Source organism: Mesoplodon mirus (genome assembly GCF_964341445.2).
Source record: "Mesoplodon mirus genome assembly, chromosome: 7".
NCBI lineage: Eukaryota > Metazoa > Chordata > Mammalia > Artiodactyla > Ziphiidae > Mesoplodon > Mesoplodon mirus.
In genome coordinates this window covers 57,353,041-57,379,239 of record NC_138983.1, presented here as the reverse complement: position 1 = coordinate 57,379,239, position 26,199 = coordinate 57,353,041, and the positions used below count along the sequence as shown (strand labels likewise).

Genomic DNA, 26,199 nt, shown 5'->3' with positions numbered 1-26,199 from the left:
TCTCACTCTGCATCTAGAAACTGAACTTACCTAGAACATAAGAGTTGGATAAACCCTTGGAAATCATCTCATTCTACTTCTTTTAAAGCCGGGGTTGTGGCAGCCCAGTGGAAAGGGCGTCCGTGAAGTGGTGGCAGGGCTAAGGCCAGAGGATATCCTCCCAGTTGCTTCTGTCTGCCTGTGGGTGTGGGCTGGGGTGGTGGGTCATAGAGGAAAGGGATCTAGCTGATGTGCTGCAAATCTGGTTCAGCTGCCTTACCTTTAGTTCCTGGGATGAAGGAGGCCCCAATATAGCTATGATACAGGGGTGGGATGATTAGCTTAATTCCGTCCGCTGGTCACAGACCAGGCCTCTGGGGCCAACAGTAGTCTTGAATGCGAGCAGCTTTCATTAGCAGGGGAAGGCAAAGATGGAACTGATATTAAATGTGCACTGATAGTCCTTACCATATTTATGGTGAAGCGCTTTCACACCCACTCTTTCCATTGGGCCTCGTGACAGCCCTGTGTTACTAGGAGGCTGGAAGGAGCAGTTCTGTAGGGGAGGCTGCTGAAGGTGGGGGAGGTGATGGTGAGGAATGCTTGTGGTGCCCACCCTGTGCTGCACACTTTACATGTCCTTGGATCCACAGCATTATTCTCATGTTTCCGATGGGGACACTGAAGCTGGGTTCCACAGCTGTCAAGTGGGAGGCAGGATTTAACTCAGACCTTCCAACTCCAAAGTCCATGTTGTCTTCTACGCTGTTGGTGGGAGTGTCAATGGATACGGTCATTTTGGAGGCCAATTTGGCAATATCTAACAAAATTAAATGCACACATACCCTTTTGACTCTCAGATTACGTATTTAGGAATTCACCCAATATTTTTACTGGAACAAATTTTTCAAGAATTATGTACAAAGGTGTTAATTTCAACTTTCGAATAGAAAATGGGTGAATACAACCTCATCATCCATCACTGTAGGAATGTTTAAATTATGATATATCCTAACAGTGGAATATAATGCAGCCTTCAAAAAGAATGAGGTAAACCTAAATGTATTATATAATCTCACATATAAAGGCAGTGTGTGCATATGAGTTCTATGCACAGAAAACGTCTGGAAGAATACATATAGCACATACGCAGCTCTGGAAGAGGAGGGCTGTGGGGCCCCTCCCCAAACAGGCTGACCTCTGGTCCTCACTGGGCCGGCTGGCAGCCAGAGGGACTTGGCTTTTCACCTGGAATCCTCTAGCCACCCCCGAGACCAGTAAAATCTCCTTCCCTTGACTCATTACTCAGGGTGGAGGTTTAGGAAAGGACAGAGTAGTCCAGAGTGCCCACTTCCTAGAAGCCAGCAGTCACATCCTCTGAGGGGACTCAGTGGCCCTCCTCTCGCCCTTCCAGCTGCAGAATCAGAGCTCCCTCCTCAGCTCCCTCAGCACACTCTCTGCCTCGCCCTTCCAGCACCTCACACAGTACTGTCCTCACGTGTATACCTTTTTTCTCCACTGGGAAAGAATCTTGAGAGCCAAGACCACAACTTATTTCTATCTCTAGCATTCAGGGTATTAGACCTGGCAGGTGGGTGGCATGCGGGACTGTCCCATGGATGGATTAATTTACTTACCCCTCTGTATCTGTTGTAGGGTTTAAAGGAGGGCCTAGAAGTGTCTTTATAAGAAGCACTGGGTATTTGGAAAAGCCTGCTTACCCAAATCTTTTTATAAGTAAAACTTAGAAAACTTAATTCCATTTTTTTTATTATTCAACATTTTATACATAATAAATACAAAGTTTTTACAGCCACTGTAAAGAAAGCACATCTGCACAGAGGCGCTTCCTCTGAGCCCAGCCGTGTGCACTGTGACACTGGATTACATGTCCTGGAGGGAGGGGTTCTTTTTAAAAAGGAGGTGTATTTTTACAACTTTGTTTTTTTAAAATAAAATTAGCAGCTCTTCCAAAAAATATTTTAAAATATAACAAAAGATTTCAAATAACCCTCTGAGAATGTGGAAAACCCGGATTCAAGGACAATTTTGCTAGCTAAAGAGAGAATACGAGACTGGGTGGCAAGAACTGCCTGATTTCAGCACTTTGAAGATTTCTAAAGTGCTCTGAAGATTTTAAACTTATCAACAAACTTTAAAATCTTAAAAAAAAAACCCACCCTTTAAATTTCTTTTTTAAACTTAAGAATAAGTTTGATAAACACAAAAAGACCTCAAATAGATCAACAGGTTAAGAAGCAAAAAACAAAAACAAAAATCCTCGAATCATGGAGAAAATTCATCAATGGGTACTGTCACTGAAGTGATCAAATGACTAACTGAAAATTTCTAGCTCTGACCTTACTTTTGGTCAAAAATCCCATGGGGACATTTGGCGAGCATTTCAAGTTTTTAGATTCTTAGGAGGGATGGCGTTTTCAAAGCATAAGACAACTTTCGAATTAAATTCTGCAAATTTGATTTTAAAAAAAAGCAACTGGCAAATATCCCTTAGTCCCTAAGTAATGCACTCCCTATCTTCCATAGGAGGTGGAGGGCCGCCAGAGGCCTACTCTGGGATGCCTGCTGCTATGGGTTTGTTAGCCTGCAGAGAAGGCTACTCCTGGCTCTCCCTGTGACATGGAGAACCTGTCAATTTGCACCTGTGGAATCCTTTAGTCCTTCACAGGAAGCTAGTTTCCATGAGCCACAGGTTCTTCCTCCCAAGGAAATGTCAGGTCAGTTGGACCTGGGAAGCTGCATTTTATGTGGTGGGTGGCTGCCTGGGCCAGTGGGCTGGCTTGGGAATAAAATAATGCTAGAGGCCTCCCCAGTAGAGAAGCTCGACAAGGCAAGTATGTGTCCCCAGTTTATCTAGACATTCAGAGTCTAAGGATACTGGTCAGAATAGTATACGCTGCAAAAATTAAAATGAAAAATACCCAAATATAAAAAGAACATTAAATTGGCTCATTTCAGATCTGGAAGCTCCATTTCTGCTTTCGCCACAGCCTCCTTTCTATTAGTCTATGTGATGGGATGAGATTCGGCTACTAGTTCAGCCCCTCCATGTTAGCTCCACTAATACTAAATGAATGGCATAAATATTAATACAAAGGACACTGTTATTGTTTTAAATCTGTTAGTTGTGGAAGAGATGTGCATTAATGCAGTTGGTGCTAAACTCAGGGCAGTCCATTTTTTTCCAATACGGTTTCAGTTTCTCAATTTGGGGACTAACTGCGGGGAGGAGCCAGCCTCTCCTGAAATCCCTCCTCCTGCTTCCTTATGTAGCCAACATGATCTGATTAAACTCAATCAGATGAGCAAAAGCCACCTGAAGAAAGATGAGAATCTTTGCCACATCCTTGTGGCCACAGTAATATACTGTACGAGTGCACATGATCAGTATCTCTGTGACTGTGCCCTGATTGAGGCCTGGTCTTGAGTCTCATACAAAAATGGGCCACTGTTAGGCAAGAGGGCTGTCCCCCTCTGTGCTTCTAGGGCCCTCTAGGATTTGTGCTGTGGTAGGAGAGATGACATAGAAAATGACAACAAAAAAAGGCACAAAATATTCAGAACATGGGAGGAGTCTACCAGGCCACCCAGTCACATATAATCCTCCTTGTTTTTGCTCTGTTCGAGTCATCATCATGCAAAGGTGCCTAAAAAACAAGACTGGCCAAACTCTAAGCCTGGCCTTGATTGTAGCAGTAACGGACGGGCAAAGCCATCATCACACCAGTGTGATTTCCACATCCTCGATCTTCTCTGCTGGCCTTCGGTGGTTCTGCGTAGGTGGAGGGGGAGCTGCCCGGACCTGAGCAGGAAACCATCACATGGATTGTCAGTCAGCTTCCCGATTCAGTGCCTGAAGCATCCAAACCCCAACTAGTCATTTATCCAAGGACATGGGCACCCCAGGGCTCTCAGAAATGCTCTAAGCATGTGCTTTCAACTTAATTTTCACAACTTCTTACACTGAGAAGGACCTACTGTTCTGGATGAAATGTGAAACTCATGATTCAGGTTCTTGCCTCGGCTGAAATCTTCATGGGCACAAGAGTCTTTGTAGCCCTAAAAGCCTCGTCCAAAGCAAAGGCCTAGAGTTGAAAGCAAGAGAGCAATGCTTGGAGAACTGAAAACCTTTCAACATGTCTTGGAAGGAGAGTTGCAAGAGAGAAGACTAGAGAAGTAGGCTGGGGGTAAGTCATGAAGGGCCTCATTAATCCATATTTTTAAATCGGAGCTTTATTCTGTAGGCAAAGAGGAATCTTTGGTGGATTTTAAACAGCAGTATCAGATGTGTGAAAAGATGACTCGGGTAAAAGTTTGAAGAAAACAGTGGTGGTGGGAGAGAATACAGGTGACAGTTTTGGAGACTCTGGTGGTGGTCTGAAAGAAAGCTGATGTTGGCCTGAACTAGGGTACCAGCAGTGGGGGAGCAGAGGGTGGAAAAACTTGACAGCTGTCTCCAAGGTAAACCTGGCAGGACTTGTGATGACTCTTTGTGGGAGGCAGGGTCAGGGAGGTGTCACGAGTGATGGCAGAGCACTGGCAGGATGGGGTACCGCTCACCAGGACAGGAAATATGGGAGAAGGAGTATGTCTGGGAGGGAAGATAATTAACTCGTGTTTTGCTGAGTTTTGCGGGTTTTGGTACATACACACTGAGATTTCCACAAGTCTGAAGCTCAGGGAAGAGACTGGATTGGCAGTTATAAATCTGGGAGTTGTCAGTAAATAAATGGTTATCAAAGCCTTGGGAGTAGATGAGATTACTCAGAGAGTGACTCTAAGGACTTTAAGAGAAGCAGCCCGTGGAAGGAACCCTGAGAAGCATCAACAGAGATGGACAGAGGCAGAGAAGCCCGCGAAGGTCAATGAAAACATAACAGGGAAGAGCCAATTCTGACTCTGTGTTGGATCTGTTTCTTTGACTTTAACCTTTGCTCTTCGTTGCTTTTGTTATTATAATCATACATAGTAGCCTGCCTCAGGGAACCCTGCCCCTCTGCCTGGATGTTAAACTAAAGTGCCTTTGTTCAGCTCACAGGGAGACAATCTGACCCTGCCCACCTGTGAATGGCTGCAGAAAAGAAGAAATTAACACGTCCCCTCCCCATGCGGGCCAAGCAGGCAAAACTAATGGCCTTTTAACTTTACTTCCTCACCTCCTCCCCCATCTCTGTTCTATAAAATAAACAGGCATCCAGACCCCATAAGATGGTTTTTTGGGGACCCTAGTCTGCCATCTTCTTGGTCTGCCGGTTTTCCAAATAAAGTCGCTATTCTTCGCCTCAGTACCTCGTCTCCCGATTTATTGGCCTGTCGTGTGGCAAGAAGAGTGAGCTTGGACTCAGTAACAAAAAGGAAGGGCCAGGAAGTAGAAAGCAGACCAGGAAAGTGTGGTAGAACAAACAGGTCCACTTCTCTCCATTCCCGCTCTTACCCGCTAGTCCACACTACTGTCCCCTCTTGCTTGGACCACTGCTCCTGTGTCCGTTCTATCACCTTCCATTCATCCTCCACTTAGCTGCCATAGTAGTGTTTTAAAAATGCACAACTGGTCATATCACTGTCCTGCTTACAATCTTACAATAGCTTCCTAAACTTTTAGGATCAAGAACCAAGTCCTTAACAAGGTACTCAATATCTGCTGAATGAACAAAGCCAAAGGTAGTGAGTGGTTCAAAGAACTGTGTCAAATGCTGATAAGGGGGTCTAGGAAAATAAAATTGCAAATATGCACTAGATTAGCATGCAAAAGTTATGACCTTGGAAGAGCTGTTTCACAGTGAGGTGGTGGGGTGGAGTCAGAGTGAGGGGTGAGTAGAGGTGATTATTTGTAAGAATAGATTCCTTTGAGAATAGAAGCTCTCAAACCTCAAAATGCATGTATCTTATTTCATCTCAGTGTCCCTCAAAGAGGCAATTAGAGGCCTGGAAAATAGGTTCTCATAAAATGCCTGCTGGAAAAAAAAAATGCTTCTGTTTCACAATTAGACCACTTTAATGCTCACCAGAGCTTGTTATAATTTAAATACACTTTCATAGCTGTCACCTTGCAATCTCACCATGGCTCAGTGAGGAAAGCACCAGTGTAAGCTAGACCTTCCAAGATGTGTTCATTTTTATAGCCTTCCTTTTCCAGAGCTCTTTTTAACTTCCCAACTCCATCTTACCCTGGCATGGAGGGAATTAGTAACAACACAGGGGTCATGGAGATACATTCATTTCTAACTTTCAATTTGGAGAAACTACGCATTCTATAACCCTGCCAGATGAGAGACTTACAGGTCGTAGCTTCCCATATGAGGTCTCAGGAGTATGTCTGGATGCCTGTGAGAATCCTGGCGATTCGGCATGGAAGCTGTTTTCTAAGGGAGGGAATCAAAGAAGCTCAATTTATTTGTGTTGTTGAGCAATAAAAATGCTAATGCAGATCTGTTTGCTCTTCAGGTGAACGTTTGGATTTCTGAATGAAAGTGTATGTAGACCCATGCCCGGGAGAACCCTTACCATTTGCTGAAGGAGAGCGGGGGAAGTACTGGGAGCTCCTCTTATCTGGGCTGGGGTAAGGGCTACTAGGAGGCTGGTCATACAGTGGCAGTGGAGGCAGGGAGCCGGGCAGCTTGGGGGAGGGAGAGATCTGCAGCAAAGGGAAGAGAGGTTACCAAGTGCTCACTTGAGGAAGGAGAGACTAGCAGGCTTCTCTGACTACTCCTGGCAAATTACTTTTCTTTGGAGCTAAGTTATGATTATTAACTTTCTTGGTCAGCCTCATTAGAAGCAAATGAGCCTAGAATAACCACCCCAACCCCCAGTTTTGTGTTGCATTTAACTTTTTCCTTCCACAGATCTCATTATACTACTGATTTTAGTTTATCTTAAACAGTTACCAAGTCAAACCATTCTCCAGAGTTCTATTAAAAACATACCAAATTAGTCAGTTCAGTGAAGAACAAAAAAAGGGACAAGTTGTATTTTTCAGTGAAGATAAAATAATTGGCTGAGTTTCTGATTTCCCCACATTCTGTAAATGTCACGCTAAGTGGTCAGAATACCACACAAGCAAGATGGACAGACATGTTCCTTATGGTCCTGGACCTGCCAGGCCTGCTGTGACTGATCCGAACTAGAAGTTTCCTGTAAAGACGAGGTTTGCTATGATGAGCTAAGCCTATGGAGCTCTGGCAGGCTCATCAGTTCTCTGAAAAGGACTAGCAGGACCTGGGCTGGGCAGGGAGGCTCTGACAGTGTGAGGGAGAAAAAGAGCAAGCTAATATTTTTACTGCATAAACTAACCACAGAGACAATACATTCCCTCTCTGGTTTCTTTCTATCTCTCCACCAAACTATTCTTTTGTATGTCACACACAACTTAGTATTTTGGTTCCCCATTTCAGAGAACAGAATGTGGGAGAAGTGAGCTGTCATACAGCCACTGCACAAGAGCCTGACTGACAAGTCTCTGCTTCCAAAATTCAATTTTGCAGAAACCCAGCAACCAAGGATTGGAGTGGTGAGGGTGAGGCCAAGACCACAGCCCACTTTCGCGTGGGTCAGCAGACTCCTTGGGAGTCATTTTCTTTAAACGTCTTTTAATTCAGCTTTCTCCCCCTGTTGTGCACCTGAATCTCTCGCATCCATGGAGTGTCACCATTTTCTGAGGCTGAAAGTTCTTCCACTAGCACTGACGGGAAAACTCCAATCCTCCCATTGAATTCCCCTTCCCAGAAGCCATCGTCATCCTGGTTTTCTTTGTTCAAGATTCGGATGATTGCTCCCTCAGGAAAAGATAATTCATCATCTGTCTGGCCCTCGTAGTCATAAAGTGCTTTCACAAAACAGACTAGGTAGCAAGAAAGAGAAAAATGCAGTAAGAACACCGACAACCAGGTTACTTTTGCAGCCACCCCATGCACAAGTGACAATTAAAAGGCCATCGTACAGCTATAATTCTGTACTCACTGAAGATCAACTTTAGGGCTCTACTGTACAAGATAAACGTGACCAAATAAACATATTACAGAAAGGGAATAAAGTTGTGCTTTTTAACCTACTGAAGGCTGACTCCAGGGTAATACAGTTTAGGCCAAATGTGACCAAATAAAGAGTGCCTTGTTTCAGTCTTTACCACTGGCATCTCCGTTGAGGCTGCCTGAAACGAGTTCGGCCTCCGTGGAATTGCTGGATGTGTGTGACCGACTGTCCAAAGCAGCCAAGGACTGCAGCATGCTCAGCAGACTGTTCGAGGTGGGAAACTGTAGGTACTTTTCTGGTACATAACCCACTTGGCCGACTTTATTTCGAGCCTGAGTAAAAGACATGTGACAAAACAGGTTTGCACACACAATTTGGACAGGGTACAACAAGAACCAAAACAGACTCCTGAAAATGTCACAAGAAGGGGCGATATGAGCAAAGGAATATACCTTTACCCAGTCTTCCATATCTCCATCTTCAATCACTTCTAACACCTCATGTTCCTCAATGGTCAACTCATCTGGTTGAGAAGCCTGCAATGTAGGATGGTCATGGACAAAATTAAAAAAGGTTAGATAAAGAGCAGATGTGAACTGATCATAACAAAAACTGGGGATCAAAATATTGAAATGATTTTGAAAAACGTATTGAACATAAAAACTTGAGTGTTGTAAAACTATCATAATGAGGTGAAGTTTTACTTTAAAAAACTAAACAAAATAAAGCCACAACAAAAACTGGAGAAACGGAATCCTCAAGAGGCAATCAGGTTCAGTGAACACAGCACTCTGCTGGAAGTAGAGGACCTGGGTTCTAGCTCCAGCTTATGTATCTATTGGTAAGTTATTCAACTTCTTGATGCCTCCATTTCTTCAAAATGACAATCCTGCCATTCTCGGGAAGATGGGGGAGTTAGTGTGGGATGAATAAGCACAGAACCATGATGATTTGGGAAGCACAAGCAAAGGAGAAAGCCGTGAATTAGAACTACACCAGAGGGCTACCATGGAGGTGCAGGCTGTGAAAATGCAAAGAGCTATGTACATGGATTGACTGATAGCTTGAGCAGTGCCTGGAACTCGTCTGGAATCACCGTAAAACAGTGGCCAAGAGAAGAAAGTTGTAGGAGAGAAATGATTGAGATTGGTCAAAGTTTGGATTTATTATGCTCCAACTTAACTGTAGAGACTAGGCTGATCCACTTGTGTGCTTCTGCAGAAGTTGCTGTGATTTTTTTTTTTTTTAATCCCTAACAGCAGGAGTCCACTAGCACCAGACACCTAAATACTACACCTGAGGCAGTAGAATCTGAGAGCAAGCTCTCAGGGACTCTGCAGGGGGGTTGTAGAGAGAGACTTTGTGGCTTTGTTTTCTAGAGACTTGCTTGTCACATGTAACAGAAGGGGTCTGCGGACATCTTCTGGCTCTTAGTGAAAAGCCTTAAAAGCTTTCCCCAAGTCCCAACATTAGTTAAAACTACTGCTTTAGACCATATAGTTTTTCAGATCTCACAGTCTCAAAGTGTAAAATATCTCCAAATTACACAAGCAAAAGAAAGGCAAGACTCATTTCCAAAGACTCATTTCCCATTTCATGTACATTTCATCAAACCCAGATTCTGGATATTGCTATAATAGCTACTTGAGACCGAAAAATAGTATTGAAAATGGCTGACCAATCACAGAAATACTCCAGGACCAGAATTTTAGGTAGATTACCTCTGATCTCAAAATATGAGAAAAAAAAAGCTCACTGATTTTTGATAGCTTTTCCAATGGAATTTTTTAAAAATTTAATTAAATTAATTTTTATACAGCAGGTTCTTATTAGTTATCTATTTGATACATATTAGTGTATATATGTCAATCCCAATCTCCCAATTCATCCCACCACCACCACCACCAACCCCCTCCAATGGAATTTTTTCACTAATCTGAAACCACACTATGCCTTGAATATACCAGCAAGAGGCACCTACATAACAAATTCTGTGGCAAAACTTAAAAAGTTATCAACACAACCAGATTTCAGTGTGTGACAGCAAAGCAGGAGGGTTAAGAACACCTTTAAATATAATGCTGCCCTCGTAAAAAAAGTCATGAAGGTCCATGCAAGTTGTCCAACATTGTTATATAAGCAGACACTAGCTTGATCATACCATACCTAAGCAGTGACCAATTCTTCCACTTGACAAGGTCAAGTCCTTTGCATGACACTCAAAACCCTGTGGTCTCTTGATGCTTTGGCCCCAGCAAACTATTCCCTATTCTCTGAACATACCACGTTCTTTATTGCCTCTATGCTTTTATCAGGCTGTTCTTTCTTTCCAGCAGACCCTGCTCCCTCTTTCCCATATGGTGACTAGATTTAGATTACTGTGAGTTCAAGTCCAGCTTCAGTCTGTTTCTACAGGCAAGTGACCATAAGACCTTTTAGAGCCTCAGTTTTCTTTTTTATTCCTATTACAATGTAAGCTCCACGAGGGCAGAGATTTTTTGTCTGTGTTCATCAATGCTATATCCCCAAGCCTAGAAAAGAGCACAGCATGGTACATGGAAGGTGCTCACATACTGATATTTGTTGAATTAATGGGTTGGTTGATAATATCTTCGTTATAGGGTTATTGAAGGGATTAGAAAAAAATATATATATATATATGTATGATTCCGGGCATACAGGACTTCATAAATGTTAGCTATTATTATTACTCATGATTTGATGCCCAGCTTATATGTTTTCCAAGACCACCCACAATGAGCTGGTTGCTTTTTCCTCCTTTTATTCTTAGATGGCTTTGAGCATCCCTCTAACACTGACTACTTTGGCACTCAAGTTAGTTGTTTGCACTTGTGCGCTTCCTATTAGAATGACTTACTTAAGGCAGGGAATGTAATTCTTCTCACTTATCCCAACTAAAGACAGCAAGTAGTCAGTAAATAGTTATTAAATAAACACGTGGTCTCACACTACCTCATGAAGTCCTAATACGCAGTGGCAGCCAGGACCCCAGAAGCAGCCATGCCCTCCATTCCCACCACTCCCACCACCATCTCTCTAAATTTCCTGTTTTCTTTTAAAACAATATGATTTTTCCTGATTACAAAAGTAATACATGTTCACTGTAGAAAACCTAGAAATATGTATAATTAAGACCTTAAGGTAATACAATTTGGTATCTTACTTTTTGGACATATTTCTTCTTACATAAAAAACTCTAATATAATTTTCAATTATCTTCATAAAATTTTGTTATGGTTACATTATATGAATGGTTAATTTATTTAACTATTTCCTTATTGGACTGCCAACTTTGCTATTATAAAGTAGTACTATGATGAAAGAGCATTTTGTATCCAGAATGTTTTTCTATATTGTGGGTCACTTTCTTAGGATATATACTATAGTAGGGTCAAAGTTATGAGCATTTTTAAGGCTTTTGAAACTACTCCTTAAATTTAGCTTTTCTTTGTTCTCACCAGATTAACTTAGGCCTTCTTTGCTGGTCTGGACCATAGGAATCACAACTAGGTTTATAGTTAGTCTCTCTCCACTCTAATCTACCCTCTCTGGAATATCTATACCACAACCAGGGTTACCTTATTTAAAAGCCCAGTCTGATTTTAGGACACCCAATGGCTTCCTTCAGCCAGGATAAAAGCCAAACTCAGTCTGATCTACAGGTCTATCTGACATCTTTACTTCCAGCTGCTCTATTTCCCACACTTGATGCTCACACATCACTGAGTTTAACATTTCCTGAACACCCTATTATCTCATCAAACTGTGTCTCTGTATCTGCTGTTTGCTTATAAGGCTCTTTCCCTTCCCTACCTTATCACTGTAACTAGAAAGATCTTATTCATGACCCCATTGAAATGCTACCTCATCTGTAAAATTCCTCAGATGTAGTAATCACTCAGATACCTAGGACCCTCTCTGTTTAAGGACCTTAAATTTTAATTCTGGAACTTCAAAGTAAATATAATACTGAGACGGAAGATAGGGAAACAATCCCAACCAAGTTTTATAATACTTTAAAACACCTTACAAGTATCTTGGAAGATGACTTCAAATTTTCAAAAGGTTATCAAAACAGTTTACATTGGGAAAAAAAAATCCCAACCCTTTTAGAAAAGAGGAAGTATTGTTAACTTAAATATATAATAAAAGGATGTTAAATGAAAAAAAGTCTGGTAATCACTGATATTGAGGAGTAAATAATATCAGCTTTTGGCTCTCCAGGGATGGTGGTGGTAGGAGTGAGACTGTCCCATGTATGATTTAGATTCTCTTCAGACCCTTCCTCTGCTGTTGTCCCTTGAGCATGGCATTAACATGAAAGGAATTCATTTAAATTAATGCCATTCATTAAAATGAAAGGGATTCATTTGTTCATGCCTTCCTTACATCATTCATTTATTCATTCCACAATTATTTCCTGAGGACCCACTATGTGCCAGGCACTGTCCTAGGTGCTGAAGATGCATACACAAGGTACACAGACAAGGTTTCTGCCTTCATGGACCTTTAGTGGAGAGTCAGATAAAGAAGTATGAAAACAAACAAGATTCAGTTTGGTTGGTGATAGGTGCTATATAGTAAATACATGAGGACAAAAGGGCAATGGGATAGAGTTGTGACTGGGGAGTTGGCTATGCATTTAGGTGGTCAGGGGAAACCTGACGAGGCACTATTTGAGCTGAGCCTATATGAAGAGCAGTGGGCAGCCAACCAAGATTTGGGAAAAGACAGTTCCAGGTAGGGGAGCAGCAAGTGCAAAGCTGTCAAGTCAGAGAGGAGCATAGTGCTTTTGAAGACTGAAAGGCAGCCAGAGTTGCTAACGTGTAGTGCATGGGCTGGGTGGGTTGGTCTGACATGAAGCTAAGGAGATTTGCAGGGGCCAGATCAATCTGGACATTATAGACCCTCGTGAAGAGTTTATTTTTCTTTGTGTGATGGAAAGCTTATAAAGGGTTTTAGACAGGGGAATAAAATAACCTCCTATACATATTAAAGATAATTCTGGCTGCAGAGTGGAAAGTGGACTGTTGGTAGACAAATATGAAGAAGGGATACCAATTATTAGGGTTTTTTTTCTTTTACAGTAATCAAAGCAGTGGCCTAGACCAAGATGCGAAATGTGAATGGATTCAGGATATGTTTTGGAGGTGGACTCAACAGGACTGGCTAGTGATTGATGAAGGGAGTAAGGAAAAGAGAGGAACTGGGGAACTGAAACTCAATTTACTTTGTTTGAGTAAAAAGTTAATGTGAAAGCAGGGCAGGGGTGAGAGAGATTAAGAACTATTATACCAAATCAGGTTTGGAAGTTCAGGAATCTATTTATCCAGATCCCTGCTTAACCTGGAAATAAGGGGTGGTTATATTAAGGTTAGGAAAGGTAAAGTTTAACAAAACTGCTCTGTCAAGCAATTTTATTTTAATACCAATTTTGAGAACTATCGTAAAGGAGGGTCTTGTGTCAGGCAATTGATAAGGGTAAGAGTTCTAGTTACAGAAAATTTACTAGATGTCAGGCACTGTGCTAAATGCTTTGCTATAAAAGTGGTATCTCATTTAGTCTTCAAACTAGCCCTATAATATTATCCCCATAATATAGATAAGAAAACTGAGGCTCACAGAGACCAAGGGACTAGCGTGGTTATGTAGATCCTAAGTGTCAGAGACAGGATTTTAACCGAGGCAGTCTGACGTCAGAGCCTGGACTCTTTCCCATTATGTTATGTTGCCTCTAATATGAACTGAACACCAATTTTATGATAAGTACCGTATAAGAGGCTGGGTAGATACAGTTACTTGTATCTTCAGAGTTGTCACAATTTAATATGAGAAGTATGTTAGAGAAATACAAACCTTATAGGAATAAACAACTTTGCAGGTGAGTGGATAATTTCTTAAGGTGCCAGAAGGGCTGGAACTGCTGTCATCAAAAACATCCATGTTGTCTTCAAACTCTTCTCCTTCTTCTCTTTCGGTATCTGCATTAAGCTAGGAAAAATCAGAAGCCATTGGCTAGCTTGCTTACTTCAAGAAAATGGATGAGAGCAGGAAAAACACTTAAAACCTGATTGTTTCAAAATGTTAATTTACTTATCAACTACAGAAAAGTATCTGTTCTGTTCTCACTTGCATTTTTCATGTTATGAAAGGACAGAGTTTTTTTTTCTTTTTAAAACCAAGAGTCAGTTAAATACTGATTAATGAAGGCCTCTTACCACTTTAAACTGATCATATTAGGAAACAGTAAAAAGATTTCTAAGTGCTACTAATGATGTGGAGAAACAGGTTTTCAGCTATGGCTGGTAGGAATGTAAACTGTACATCCTTGAAAAGAACCCCCACCTACTGAAATTAAAAACTAAACGTGACACTTGATCTAGCAATTTCACTTTTGTGAATCTATTATGGAGAAATAAAAGCACCAGGATGTAAGACGATATATTCTAGGATGTTTACTGCAACATTGCCTGTAGTGGTAAAAGCCTGGACACAACCTGTATGTCCATCAGTAGAGGAATGTCTGAATAAACTATGATGTGTTCATATCATAGATAAATAACACCCATTAAAAATGAGTTAGGGACTAGAAAGCCCCAAAATAAATCAGTACATATATGGTTACATGATTTTTTTTTTTTTTTTGCGGTACACGGGCCTCTCACTGTTGTGGCCTCTCCTGTTGTGGAGCACAGGCTCCGGACGCGCAGGCTCAGCAGCCATGGCCCACGGGCCCAGCCGTACTGCGGCATGTGGGATCTTCCCAGACCGGGGTACGAACCCGTGTCCCCTGCATCGGCAGGCAGACTCTCATCCACTGCGCCACCAGGGAAGCCCTGGTTACATGATTTTTGACAAGAGTCCCAAGACGTTCAATGAGGAAAAGAGAGTCTTTTCCACAAATGATACTAGGAAAATTGGATATCCACAGGTAAAAGAGTGAAGTTGGACCCTTATCTTACAAAAATTAACTCGGGACTTCCCTGGTGGTCCAGTGTGGTTAAGACTCTGTGCTTCCACTGCAGGGGGTGTGGGTTCGATCCTTGGCCTGGGAACTAAGATCCCATATGCCACATGGCGTGGCCAAACAAACAAAAAAAACCCCCCAAAAACCCTTAAATGGACAGAAGACCTAAACATAAAAGCTAAAGCTATAAAACTTTTAGAAGAAGACAGGGGAAAAGCTTCATGACACCAGATTTGGCAATGATTTCTTGAATATGAAACCAAAAGCATAGGTAACAAGAGAAAAAAAATAGACAAATTGGACTACATCAAATTTAAAACTTTTGTGCATCAAAGGACAACAGAGTAAAAAGGCAACCCACAGAATGGAAGAAAATATCTGTGAATCATATCTGATAAGGGATTGGGACTTCCCTGGTGGTCCAGTGGGTAAGACTCCGCGCTCCCAATGCAGGGGGCCCGGGTTCGATCTCTGTTCGGGGAACTAGATCCCGCATGCAGGCCGCAACTAAGAAGTCCACATGCTGCAACTAAGAAGCCTGCATGCCGCAACTAAAAGATCCTGCACGCCGCAACTAAAGACCCCACATGCCACAATGAAGATCCTGTGTGCTGCAACTAAGACCTGGCGCAGCCTAAAAAAAAACAAAAACAAAAAAAGATTAAAAAAATATCTGATAAGGGATTAATATCCAGAATATATAAAGAATGACTAAAACTCAACAACAAAAAACAGCTCAATTCAAAAATGGACAAAGGGGCTTCCCTGGTGGCGCAGTGGTTGAGAATCTGCCTGCCAATGCAGGGGACACGGGTTCAAGCCCTGGTCTGGGAAGATCCCACATGCTGCGGAGCAACTAGGCCCGTGAGCCACAACTACTGAGCCTGTGCGTCTGCAACGAGAGGCCGCGATAGTGAGAGGCCCGCGCACCACGATGAAAAGTGGCCCCCGCTTGCCGCAACTAGAGAAAGCCCTCGCACAGAAACGAAGACCCAACACAGCCAAAAAAATAAATAAATAAACAAAAATGGACAAAGGACTTGAAAAGACATTTCTTCAAAGAAGGTATACAAGTGGCCAACAAGCATATGAAAAGATGCTGAACATCACTAATCATTAGGGAAATGCAAATCAAAACCACAATGAGATACCACTTCACACCCATTAGGATGGCTATTATAAAAAAACCCAGGGACTTCCGGGTAAGATGGCGGAAGAGTAAGACGCGGAGATCACCTTCCTCCCCACGGATACACCAGAAATACAGCTACACGTGGAACAACTCCTACAGAACACCTACTAAACGCTGGCAGAAGACCCCAGACCTCCCAAAAGGCAAGAAACTCCCCACATACCTGGGTAGGGCAAAGCGGAGAGATCCCCACACAGAGGATCGGTGCCGAGCGGCACTCACCAGCCCGAGAGGCTTGTCTGCTCGCCCGCCGGGGCGCGCAGCGCTGGAAGCTGAGGCTCGGGCTTCGGTCAGAGCGCAGAGAGAGGACTGGGGCTGGCGGCGAGAACTCAGCATGAAGGGGGCTAATGTGCCACAGCTAGCCGGCAGGGAGTCCGGGAAAACTCTGGAGCTGCCGAAGAGGCAAGAGACTTTTTCTTCCCTCTTAGTTTCCTGGTGCGCGAGGAGAGGGGATTAAGAGCGCTGCTTAAAGGGGCTCCACAGACGGGCGCGAGTCGCGACTGAAAGCGCGGAGCCCAGTGACGGGCGTGGGACGCTGGGGCTACTGCTGCTGCCGCCAAGAAGCCTGTGTGCGAGCGCAAGTCACTGCCCACACCGCCCTTCCGGGAGCCTGTGCAGCCCGCCACTGCCGGGGTCCCGGGATCCAGGGGCGGCTTCCCTGGGAGAACGCACGGCGCGCCTCGGGCTGGTGCAACGTCACGCCGACCTCTGCCGCTGCAGGCTCGCCCCGCACTCCGTGCCCCTCCCTCCCGCCCGGCCTGAGTGAGCCAGAGTCCCCGAAGAGGCTGCTCCTTTAACCCTGTCCTGTCTGAGCGAAGAACAGACGCCCTCCGGCGACCTACACGCAGAGGCGGGGCCAAATCCAAAGCTGAGACCCAGGAGCTTTGAGAACAAAGAAGAGAAAGGGAAACCTCTCCCAGCAGCCTCAGAAGCAGCGGATTAAAGCTCCACAATCAACTTCATGTACCCTGCATCTGTGGAATACATGAATAGACAACACATCATCCCAAATTGAGGAGCCAGGAGTCAGTGCTATGCCTCTGAGGTGGGAGAGCCAACTTCAGGACACTGGTCCACAAGAGACCTCCCAGCTCCACATAATATCAAACGGCGAAAATCTTCCAGAGATCTCCATCTCAACACCAGCACCCTGCTTCACTCAACGACCAGCAAGCTACAGTGCTGGACACCCTATGCCAAACAACTAGCAAGACAGGAACACAACGCCACCCATTAGCAGAGAGGTGGCCTAAAATCATAAAAAGTCCACAGACACCCCAAAACACACCACCAGACGTGGACCTGCCCACCAGAAAGACAAGATCCAGCCTCATCCACCAGAACACAGGCACTAGTCCCCTCCACCAGGAAGCCTACACAACCCACTAAACCAACCTTAGCCACTGGGGACAGACACCAAAAACAACGGGAACTACGAACCTGCAGCCTGCAAAAAGGAGACCCCAAACACAGTAACATAAGCAAAATGAGAAGACAGAAAAACACACAGCAGGAGAAGGAGCAAGATAAAATCCCACCAGATCTAACAAATGAAGAGGTAATAGGCAGTCTACCTGAAAAAGAATTCAGAATAATGATGGTAAAGATGATCCAAGATTCTATTTCCCAGATCCAAAATCTTGGAAATAGAATAGACAAAAGGCAAGAAACAGTTAACAAGGACCTAGAAGAACTAAAGATGAATCAAGCATCGATTAAAAACACAATACATGAAATAAAAAATACTCTAGATGGGATCAATAGCAGAATAACTGAGGCAGAAGAACGGATAAGTGAGGTGGAAGATAAAATAGTGGAAATAACTGCTGCAGAGCAAAATAAAGAAAAAAGAATGAAAAGAACAGAGGACAGTCTCAGAGACCTCTGGGACAACATTAAACGCACCAACATTCGAATTATAGGGGTTCCAGAAGAAGAAGAGAAAAAGAAAGGGACTGAGAAAATATTTGAAGAGATTATAGTTGAAAACTTCCCTAATATGGGAAAGGAAATAGTTAATCAAGTCCAGGAGGCACAGAGAGTCCCATACAGAATAAATCCAAGGAGAAATACGCCAAGACACATATTAATCAAACTGTCAAAAATTAAACACAAAGAAATCATATGAAAAGCAGCAAGGGAAAAACAACAAATAACACACAAGGGAATCCCCATCAGGATAACAGCTGATCTCTCAGCAGAAACTCTACAAGCCAGAAGGGAGTGGCAGGACATAATTAAAGTGATGAAGGAGAAAAACCTGCAACCAAGATTACTCTACCCAGCAAGGATCTCATTCAGATTTGATGGAGAAATTAAAACGTTTACAGACAAGCAAAAGCTGAGAGAGTTCAGCACCACAAAACCAGCTTTACAACAAATGCTAAAAGGAACTTCTCTAGGCAAGAAACACAACAGAAGTAAAAGACCTACAATAACGAACCCAAAACAATTAAGAAAATGGGAATAGGAACATACATATCGATAATTACCTTAAATGTAAATGGACTAAATGCTCCCACCAAAAGATACAGATTGGCTGAATGGATACAAAAACAAGACCCATATATATGCTGTCTACAAGAGGCCCACTTCAGACCTAGAGACACATACAGACTGAAAGTAAGGGGATGGAAAAAGATATTCCATGCAAATGGAAATCAAAAGAAAGCTGGAGTAGCAATTCTCATATCAGACAAAATAGACTTTAAAATAAAGACTACTAGAAGAGACAAAGAAGGACACTACCTAATGATCAAGGGATCGATCCAAGAAGAAGATATAACAATTGTAAATATTTATGCACCCAACATAGGAGCACCTCAATACATAAGGCAAATACTAACAGCCATAAAAGGAGAAATCGACAGTAACACAATCATAGTAGGGGACTTTAACACCCCACTTTCACCAATGGACAGATCATCCAAAATGAAAATAAATAAGGAAACACAAGCTTTAAATGATACATTAAACAAGATGGACTTAATTGATATTTATAGGACATTCCATCCAAAAACAACAGAATACACATTTTTCTCAAGTGCTCATGGAACATTCTCCAGGATAGATCATATCTTGGGTCACAAATCAAGCCTTGGTAAATTTAAGAAAATTGAAATTGTATCAAGTATCTTTTCTGACCACAATGCTATGAGACTAGATATCAATTACAGGAAAAGAGCTGTAAAAAATACAAACACATGGAGACTAAACAATACACTACTTAATAACGAAGTGATCACTGAAGAAATCAAAGAGGAAATTAAAAAATACCTAGAAACAAATGACAATGGAGACACGACGACCCAAAACCTATGGGATGCAGCAAAAGCAGTTCTAAGAGGGAAGTTTATAGCAATACAATCCCACCTTAAGAAACAGGAAACATCTCGAATAAACAACCTAACCTTGCACCTAAAGCAATTAGAGAAAGAAGAACAAAAACATCCCAAAGTTAGCAGAAGGAAAGAAATCATAAAAATCAGATCAGAAATAAATGAAAAAGAAATGAAGGAAACGATAGCAAAGATCAATAAAACTAAAAGCTGGTTCTTTGAGAAGATAAACAAAATTGATAAACCATTAGCCCGACTCATCAAGAAAAAAAGGGAGAAGACTCAAATCAATAGAATTAGAAATGAAAAAGGAGAAGTAACAACAGACACTGCAGAAATACAAAAGATCATGAGAGATTACTACAAGCAACTCTATGCCAATAAAATGGACAACCTGGAAGAAATGGACAAATTCTTAGAAATGCACAACCTGCCAAGACTGAACCAGGAAGAAATAGAAAATATGAACAGACCAATCACAAGCACTGAAATTGAAACTGTGATAAAAAATCTTCCAACAAACAAAAGCCCAGGACCAGATGGCTTCACAGGCGAATTCTATCAAGCATTTAGAGAAGAGCTAACACCTATCCTTCTGAAACTCTTCCAAAATATAGCAGAGGGAGGAACACTCCCAAACTCATTCTACGAGGCCACCATCACCTTGATACCAAAACCAGACAAGGATGTCACAAAGAAAGAAAACTACAGGCCAATATCACTGATGAACATAGATGCAAAAATCCTCAACAAAATACTAGCAAACAGAATCCAACAGCACATTAAAAGGATCATACACCATGATCAAGTGGGGTTTATTCCAGGAATGCAAGGATTCTTCAATATACGCAAATCAATCAACGTGATACACCATATTAACAAATTGAAGGAGAAAAACCATATGATCATCTCAATAGATGCAGAGAAAGCTTTCGACAAAATTCAACACCCATTTATGATAAAAACCCTGCAGAAAGTAGGCATAGAGGGAACTTTTCTCAACATAATAAAGGCCATACATGACAAACCCACAGCCAGCATCGTCCTCAATGGTGAAAAACTGAAACCATTTCCACTAAGATCAGGAACAAGACAAGGTTGCCCACTCTCACCACTCTTATTCAACCTAGTTTTGGAAGTTTTAGCCACAGCAATCAGAGAAGAAAAGGAAATAAAAGGAATCCAAATTGGAAAAGAAGAAGTAAAGCTGTCACTGTTTGCAGATGACATGATACTATACATAGAGAATCCTAAAGATGCTACCAGAAAACTACTAGAGCTAATCAATGAATTTGGTAAAGAAGCAGGATACAAAATTAATGCACAGAAATCTCTGGCATTCCTATATACTAATGATGAAAAATCTGAAAGTGAAATCAAGGAAACACTCCCATTTACCATTGCAACCAAAAGAATAAAATATCTAGGAATAAACCTACCTAAGGAGACAAAAGACCTGTATGCAGAAGATTATAAGACACTGATGAAAGAAATTAAAGATGATACAAATAGATGGAGAGATGTACCATGTTCTTGGATTGGAAGAATCAACATTGTGAAAATGACTCTACTACCCAAAGCAATCTACAGATTCAATGCAATCCCTATCAAACTACCACTGGCATTTTTCACAGAACTAGAACAAAAAATTTCACAATTTGTATGGAAACACAAAAGACCCCGAATAGCCAAAGCAATCTTGAGAACGAAAAACGGAGCTGGAGGAATCAGGCTCCCTGACTTCAGACTATACTACAAAGCTACAGTAATCAAGACAGTATGGTACTGGCACAAAAACAGAAAGATCAATGGAACAGGATAGAAAGCCCAGAGTTAAACGCACGGACATATGGTCACCTTATCTTTGATAAAGGAGGCAGGAATGTACAGTGGAGAAAGGACAGCCTCTTCAATAAGTGGTGCTGGGAAAACTGGACAGGGACATGTAAAAGTATGAGATTAGATCACTCCCTAACACCATACACAAAAATAAGCTCAAAATGGATTAAAGACCTAAATGTAAGGCCAGACACTATCAAACTCTTAGAGGAAAACATAGGCAGAACACTCTATGACATAAATCACAGCAAGATCCTTTTTGACCCACCTCCTAGAGAAATGGAAATAAAGACAAAAATAAACACATGGGACCTAATGAAACTTAAAAGCTTTTGCACAGCAAAGGAAACCATAAACAAGACCAAAAGACAACCCTCAGAATGGGAGAAAATATTTGCAAATGAAGCAACTGACAAAGGATTAATCTCCAAAATTTATAAGCAGCTCATGCAGCTCAATAACAAGAAAACAAACAACCCAATCCAAAAATGGGCAGAAGACCTAAATAGACATTTCTCCACAGAAGATATACAGACTGCCAACAAACACATGAAAGGATGCTCAACATCTTTACTCATTAGAGAAATGCAAATCAAAACTACAATGAGATATCATCTCACACCAGTCAGAATGGCCATCATCAAAAAATCTAGAAACAATAAATGCTGGAGAGGGTGTGGAAAAAAGGGAACACTCTCGCACTGCTGGTGGGAATGTGAATTGGTACAGCCGCTATGGAGAACGGTATGGAGGTTCCTTAAAAAACTACAAATAGAACTACCATATGACCCAGCAATCCCACTACTAGGCATATACCCTGAGAAAACCATAATTCAAAAAGAGACATGTACCAAAATGTTCATAGCAGCCCTATTTACAATAGCCCGGAGATGGAAACAACCTAAGTGTCCATCATCGGATGAATGGATAAAGAAGATGTGGCACATATATACAATGGAATATTACTCAGCCATAAAAAGAAATGAAATTGAGCTATTTGTAATGAGGTGGATAGACCTAGAGTCTGTCATACAGAGTGAAGTAAGTCAGAAAGAGAAAGACAAATACTGTATGCTAACACATATATATGGAATTTAAGAAAAAAAAAATGTCATGAAGAACATAGGGGTAAGACAGGAATAAAGACACAGACCTACTAGAGAATGGACTTGAGGATATGCGGAGGGGGAAGGGCAAGCTGTGACAAAGTGAAAGAGCGGCATGGACATATATACACTACCAAATGTAAGGTAGATAGCTAGTGGGAAGCAGCCGCATAGCTCAGGGAGATCAGCTCGGTGCTTTGTGACCGCCTGGAGGGGTGGGATAGGGAGGATGGGAGGGAGACGCAATAGGGAGGGGATATGGAAACATATGTATATGTATAACTGATTAAATTTGTTATAAAGCAAAAAAAAAAAAAAAAAAAAAAAAACAACCCAGGAATTAAGTGTTGGTAAGGATGTGGAAAAACTGCAACACTCGTGCACAGCTGGTAGGAATGTAAAATATGTAGCTGCTTTGGAAAATGGTATGATGGTTCCTCAAAAAGGTTAACAGAATTACCGTATAATCCAGCAATTTCACTTCTATTCTTTCAATTCTTTTCAATTTTAATTTCTATTCTATTCTTTCAATCCTTCCTCCCAAAAGAGTCTGAAAGCAGGGACATGAACACATTTTTTTTTTTTTTTTGCAGTACGCGGGCCTCTCACTGCTGTGGCCTCTCCCGTTGCAGAGCACAGGCTCCGGACGCGCAGGCTCAGTGGCCACGGCTCACGGGCCCAGCCACTCCGCGGTATGTGGGATCTTTCCGGACTGGGGCACGAACCCATGTCCCCTGCATCGGCAGGCGGACTCTCAACCACTGTGCCACCAGGGAAGCCCATGAACACATATTTGATTACCAATCTTCATAGCAGCATTATTCAGAATAGCCAAAAGGTAGAAGCAACCCAAGCGTCCACTGAGATGAGGGGATGAACAAAATGTGGTATATGACAACAGAATATTATTCAGCCTTAAAAAGGAAGGACATTCTGACACATGCTACAATGGATGAACCCTAAGGACATTAGTGAAATAAGCCAGTCACAAAAAAGATAAATACTGTATGACTCTACTTATATGAAGTACCTAAAGTAGTCAAATTTATAGAGACAGAAAGTAGAATGTTGGTTGTCAGGGATTTGGGGGTTGGGGGACAGGGGAGTTATTTTTTAATTTTTTATTTATATTTATTTATGGCTGTGTTGGGTCTTTGTTGCTGCACGCGGGCTTTCTCTAGTTGCGGCAAACGGGGGCTACTTTTCGTTGTGGTGTGCGGGCTTCTCAGTGCTGTGGCTTCTCTTGTTGTGGAGCACGGGCTCTAGGCGCACAGGCTTCAGTAGTTGTGGCATGTGGGCTCAGTAGTTGTGGCTCATGGGCTTTAGAGCACAGGCTCAGTAGTTGTGGTGCACAGGCTTAGTTGCTCCGTGGCATGTGGGATCTTCCTGGACCAGGGCTTGAACCCGTGACCCCAGCATTGGCAGGTGGATTCTCAAGCACTGTGCCACCAGGGAAGCCCCAGGGGAGTTATTGTTTAATTGGTATAGAGCTTCACTTTTGCAAGATGAAAAGAGTTCTGGAGACGGATGATAGTTATGGTTGCACAAAAATGTGAAGGTACTTAATGCCGCTGAACTTTATATTTAAAAAAGGTTTAAATGGTAAAGTTTATGTATATTTTGCCACAGAAAAGGGCACGGTTCCTTTTGAAATGTAGCACAAGGAAAATAATTTAACCCAGTTTGAATGTATATTGTTACCCATCATAGCTAAAAGGCATATATTAATTAAAATCGAATTGAGTGTAAAAAATGTATTTGAGTATTGTCCATTATATTAAAATACAAATAATATTTATATGAGCATAAATATCTGACAGACGTAGGCAAAGTAAGAAGAATAAAGACTGGAGAATAGAGGAGATTGGCTTGTTTTTTATATACCTCTGAACTATAAACTATTAGAATAGGCATGTTTTATTTTTATTTTTATAAATTTATTTATTTATTTATTTATTTTTGACTGTGTTGGGTCTTCATTGCTGTGTGCGGGCTTTCTTTTAGTTGCAGCGAGTGGGGGCTACTCTTCGTTGCGGTGCGCAGGCCTCTCATTAAGGTGGCTTCTCCTGTGGCGGAGCATGGGCTCTAGGTGTGTGGGCTTCAGTAGTTATACCACATGGGCTCAGTAGTTGTGGCTCATGGGCTCTACAGCGCAGGCTCAGTATTTGTGGCGCAGGGGCTTGGTTGCCCCACGGCATGTGGAATCTTCCTGGACTAGGGATTGAACCTGTGTCCCCTGCACTGGCAGGCAGATTCTTAACCACTGTGCCACCAGGGAAGCCCCTGTTTTACTTTTTAGATTAAAAATCCAATAAAGAAGAAACAGAATAGGCTCAAAGGTTTCTTGGTTTCTAGCTACATATAAACACTTATTTGGCTACTTTTCCCTATGTTTAAACATGCAAAGGCACTAATGCTTACACATTAAGGATATAAGGAATGGAGAGTCAGAACTGGGCCTTACAGTAGAACAATTAATTAAAATACCAAATACCTACTGTAAGCTAGGCTCTTATATAAGCTAGGCTCTTAGATATGAAATGAAGGACGCTGTCTGCATTGCAGGAGTTCACAACCTAGAGTGGGAAATGAGCACAACCAAATGCTAAGTGCACAGAGGGCCCTGTGAAAATGGAAAGGGTGAATTGAGAAGAAGGTCAGAGATTTCCTGAGATTCAATGAGTCAAAAAGTATAGGTTGCCTATAATGTCAAGTTCTGCTCTTTATTGAGTTAATGTGATTTCTCTTGTGTAATTATCACTGACATTTTAAAAGACTCTCTTCAACTGCTATTTACCTAATAAAATTCTAAAGAACTGGGGGAAGGAGAGGGTTCCTGAGGAATAAATAGTACATATTTCTTGTCACATTTATTGCCTCCATTTCAAAGCCCCTGTAATAGTCTCATTTATAACTATTACAGAAAATTCTTCACAGCTGAGTGCCTCACGTGCCTCATCTTACAAATATTCATGTATGGTCAGTCAGATCAATGACAAAACAGACTCAAATCTTGACCTTTCAAATTATCTCAGGCTTATGATCCTATTATTTTCCAATAGGGCATCATATAAAAGATGAGGTTCACATGCAGGAAACTGCTGTAAAACTAACTTAAACATATTTACATATACTTGGAAGACATTGCCTTTACATTCTAGTAAAGGTTATAGACATTAAAAAAAACTGGGCATTACAAAAAACAAAACAAAACAAAATACCCATACATCTATAAAAACTAAAATTAAAGCCAATGTGGGTAGAACATGTTTCCAAAAATATAGCATAAGGAATGTTAATATGTACTGTGCTTTGGCACTGGGAATCAATCCAATACATTTCATTTTGGCAACGTTGTTTGATACTAAACATTCCTTTCTTTCTCCTTCATTTTGAGTTCATTTTTTGATTCTCACGGAAGGGACTGAAAGGTTGCAGTGACAGCAATAGGGGTCACTGCCACATGCTTTTGCATTGCTCTAGCAGCTTTCCAAAGTATGTCATCTCAGGACAATTTTTTCCTTCTTCCTCCTCCACCCTCTGTAACTTAGCTGTTGCAATGCCTTCTTGACCCAGCATTTCTAAAATCACATTCTTCCTGTTTCTTAACAACTGCTCACTTAACCCTTTTCCTTCCTGTCATCTGACAGAATTTTCATCAAAACTATTCTTTCTAGCTGTATTAATATTTTTCCTTTCTTAGATGTTATAAAATGCTTACTCTTATTGCAAGGGCAGAAAAGAACGTTTCCAAGTTGGTTTTAGTAG

At 41.8% G+C, this 26,199-nt stretch overlaps 1 protein-coding gene and 1 long non-coding RNA gene across 4 annotated transcripts in view; one reads left to right on the top strand and one right to left on the bottom strand.

Moving 5' to 3' along the window:
• Nucleotides 1–1,089: 1,089 nt before the first annotated feature.
• Nucleotides 1,090–26,199, bottom strand: part of FCHSD2 (FCH and double SH3 domains 2) — a 316,260-nt gene continuing 291,150 nt past the window's right edge. For 2 of the 3 annotated variants that reach the window (XM_082626729.1, XM_082626728.1), the window contains 7 exons: nucleotides 13,846–13,980; nucleotides 8,421–8,504; nucleotides 8,123–8,300; nucleotides 7,617–7,837; nucleotides 6,505–6,634; nucleotides 6,280–6,362; nucleotides 1,090–3,802 (listed from right to left, as the gene is read on the bottom strand). In XM_082626729.1, coding sequence (XP_082482855.1) covers nucleotides 3,719–3,802; nucleotides 6,280–6,362; nucleotides 6,505–6,634; nucleotides 7,617–7,837; nucleotides 8,123–8,300; nucleotides 8,421–8,504; nucleotides 13,846–13,980 — 915 coding nt within the window. In that variant the 3' untranslated portion in view covers nucleotides 1,090–3,718. The remainder of the gene's footprint in view (nucleotides 3,803–6,279; nucleotides 6,363–6,504; nucleotides 6,635–7,616; nucleotides 7,838–8,122; nucleotides 8,301–8,420; nucleotides 8,505–13,845; nucleotides 13,981–26,199) is intronic. The other variant, XM_082626727.1, reaches the window with a different exon arrangement.
• Nucleotides 3,821–5,285, top strand: LOC309807320. Its single transcript, XR_014294556.1, has 2 exons — nucleotides 3,821–4,187; nucleotides 5,032–5,285. It is a non-coding gene; the product is annotated as an uncharacterized lncRNA (long non-coding RNA).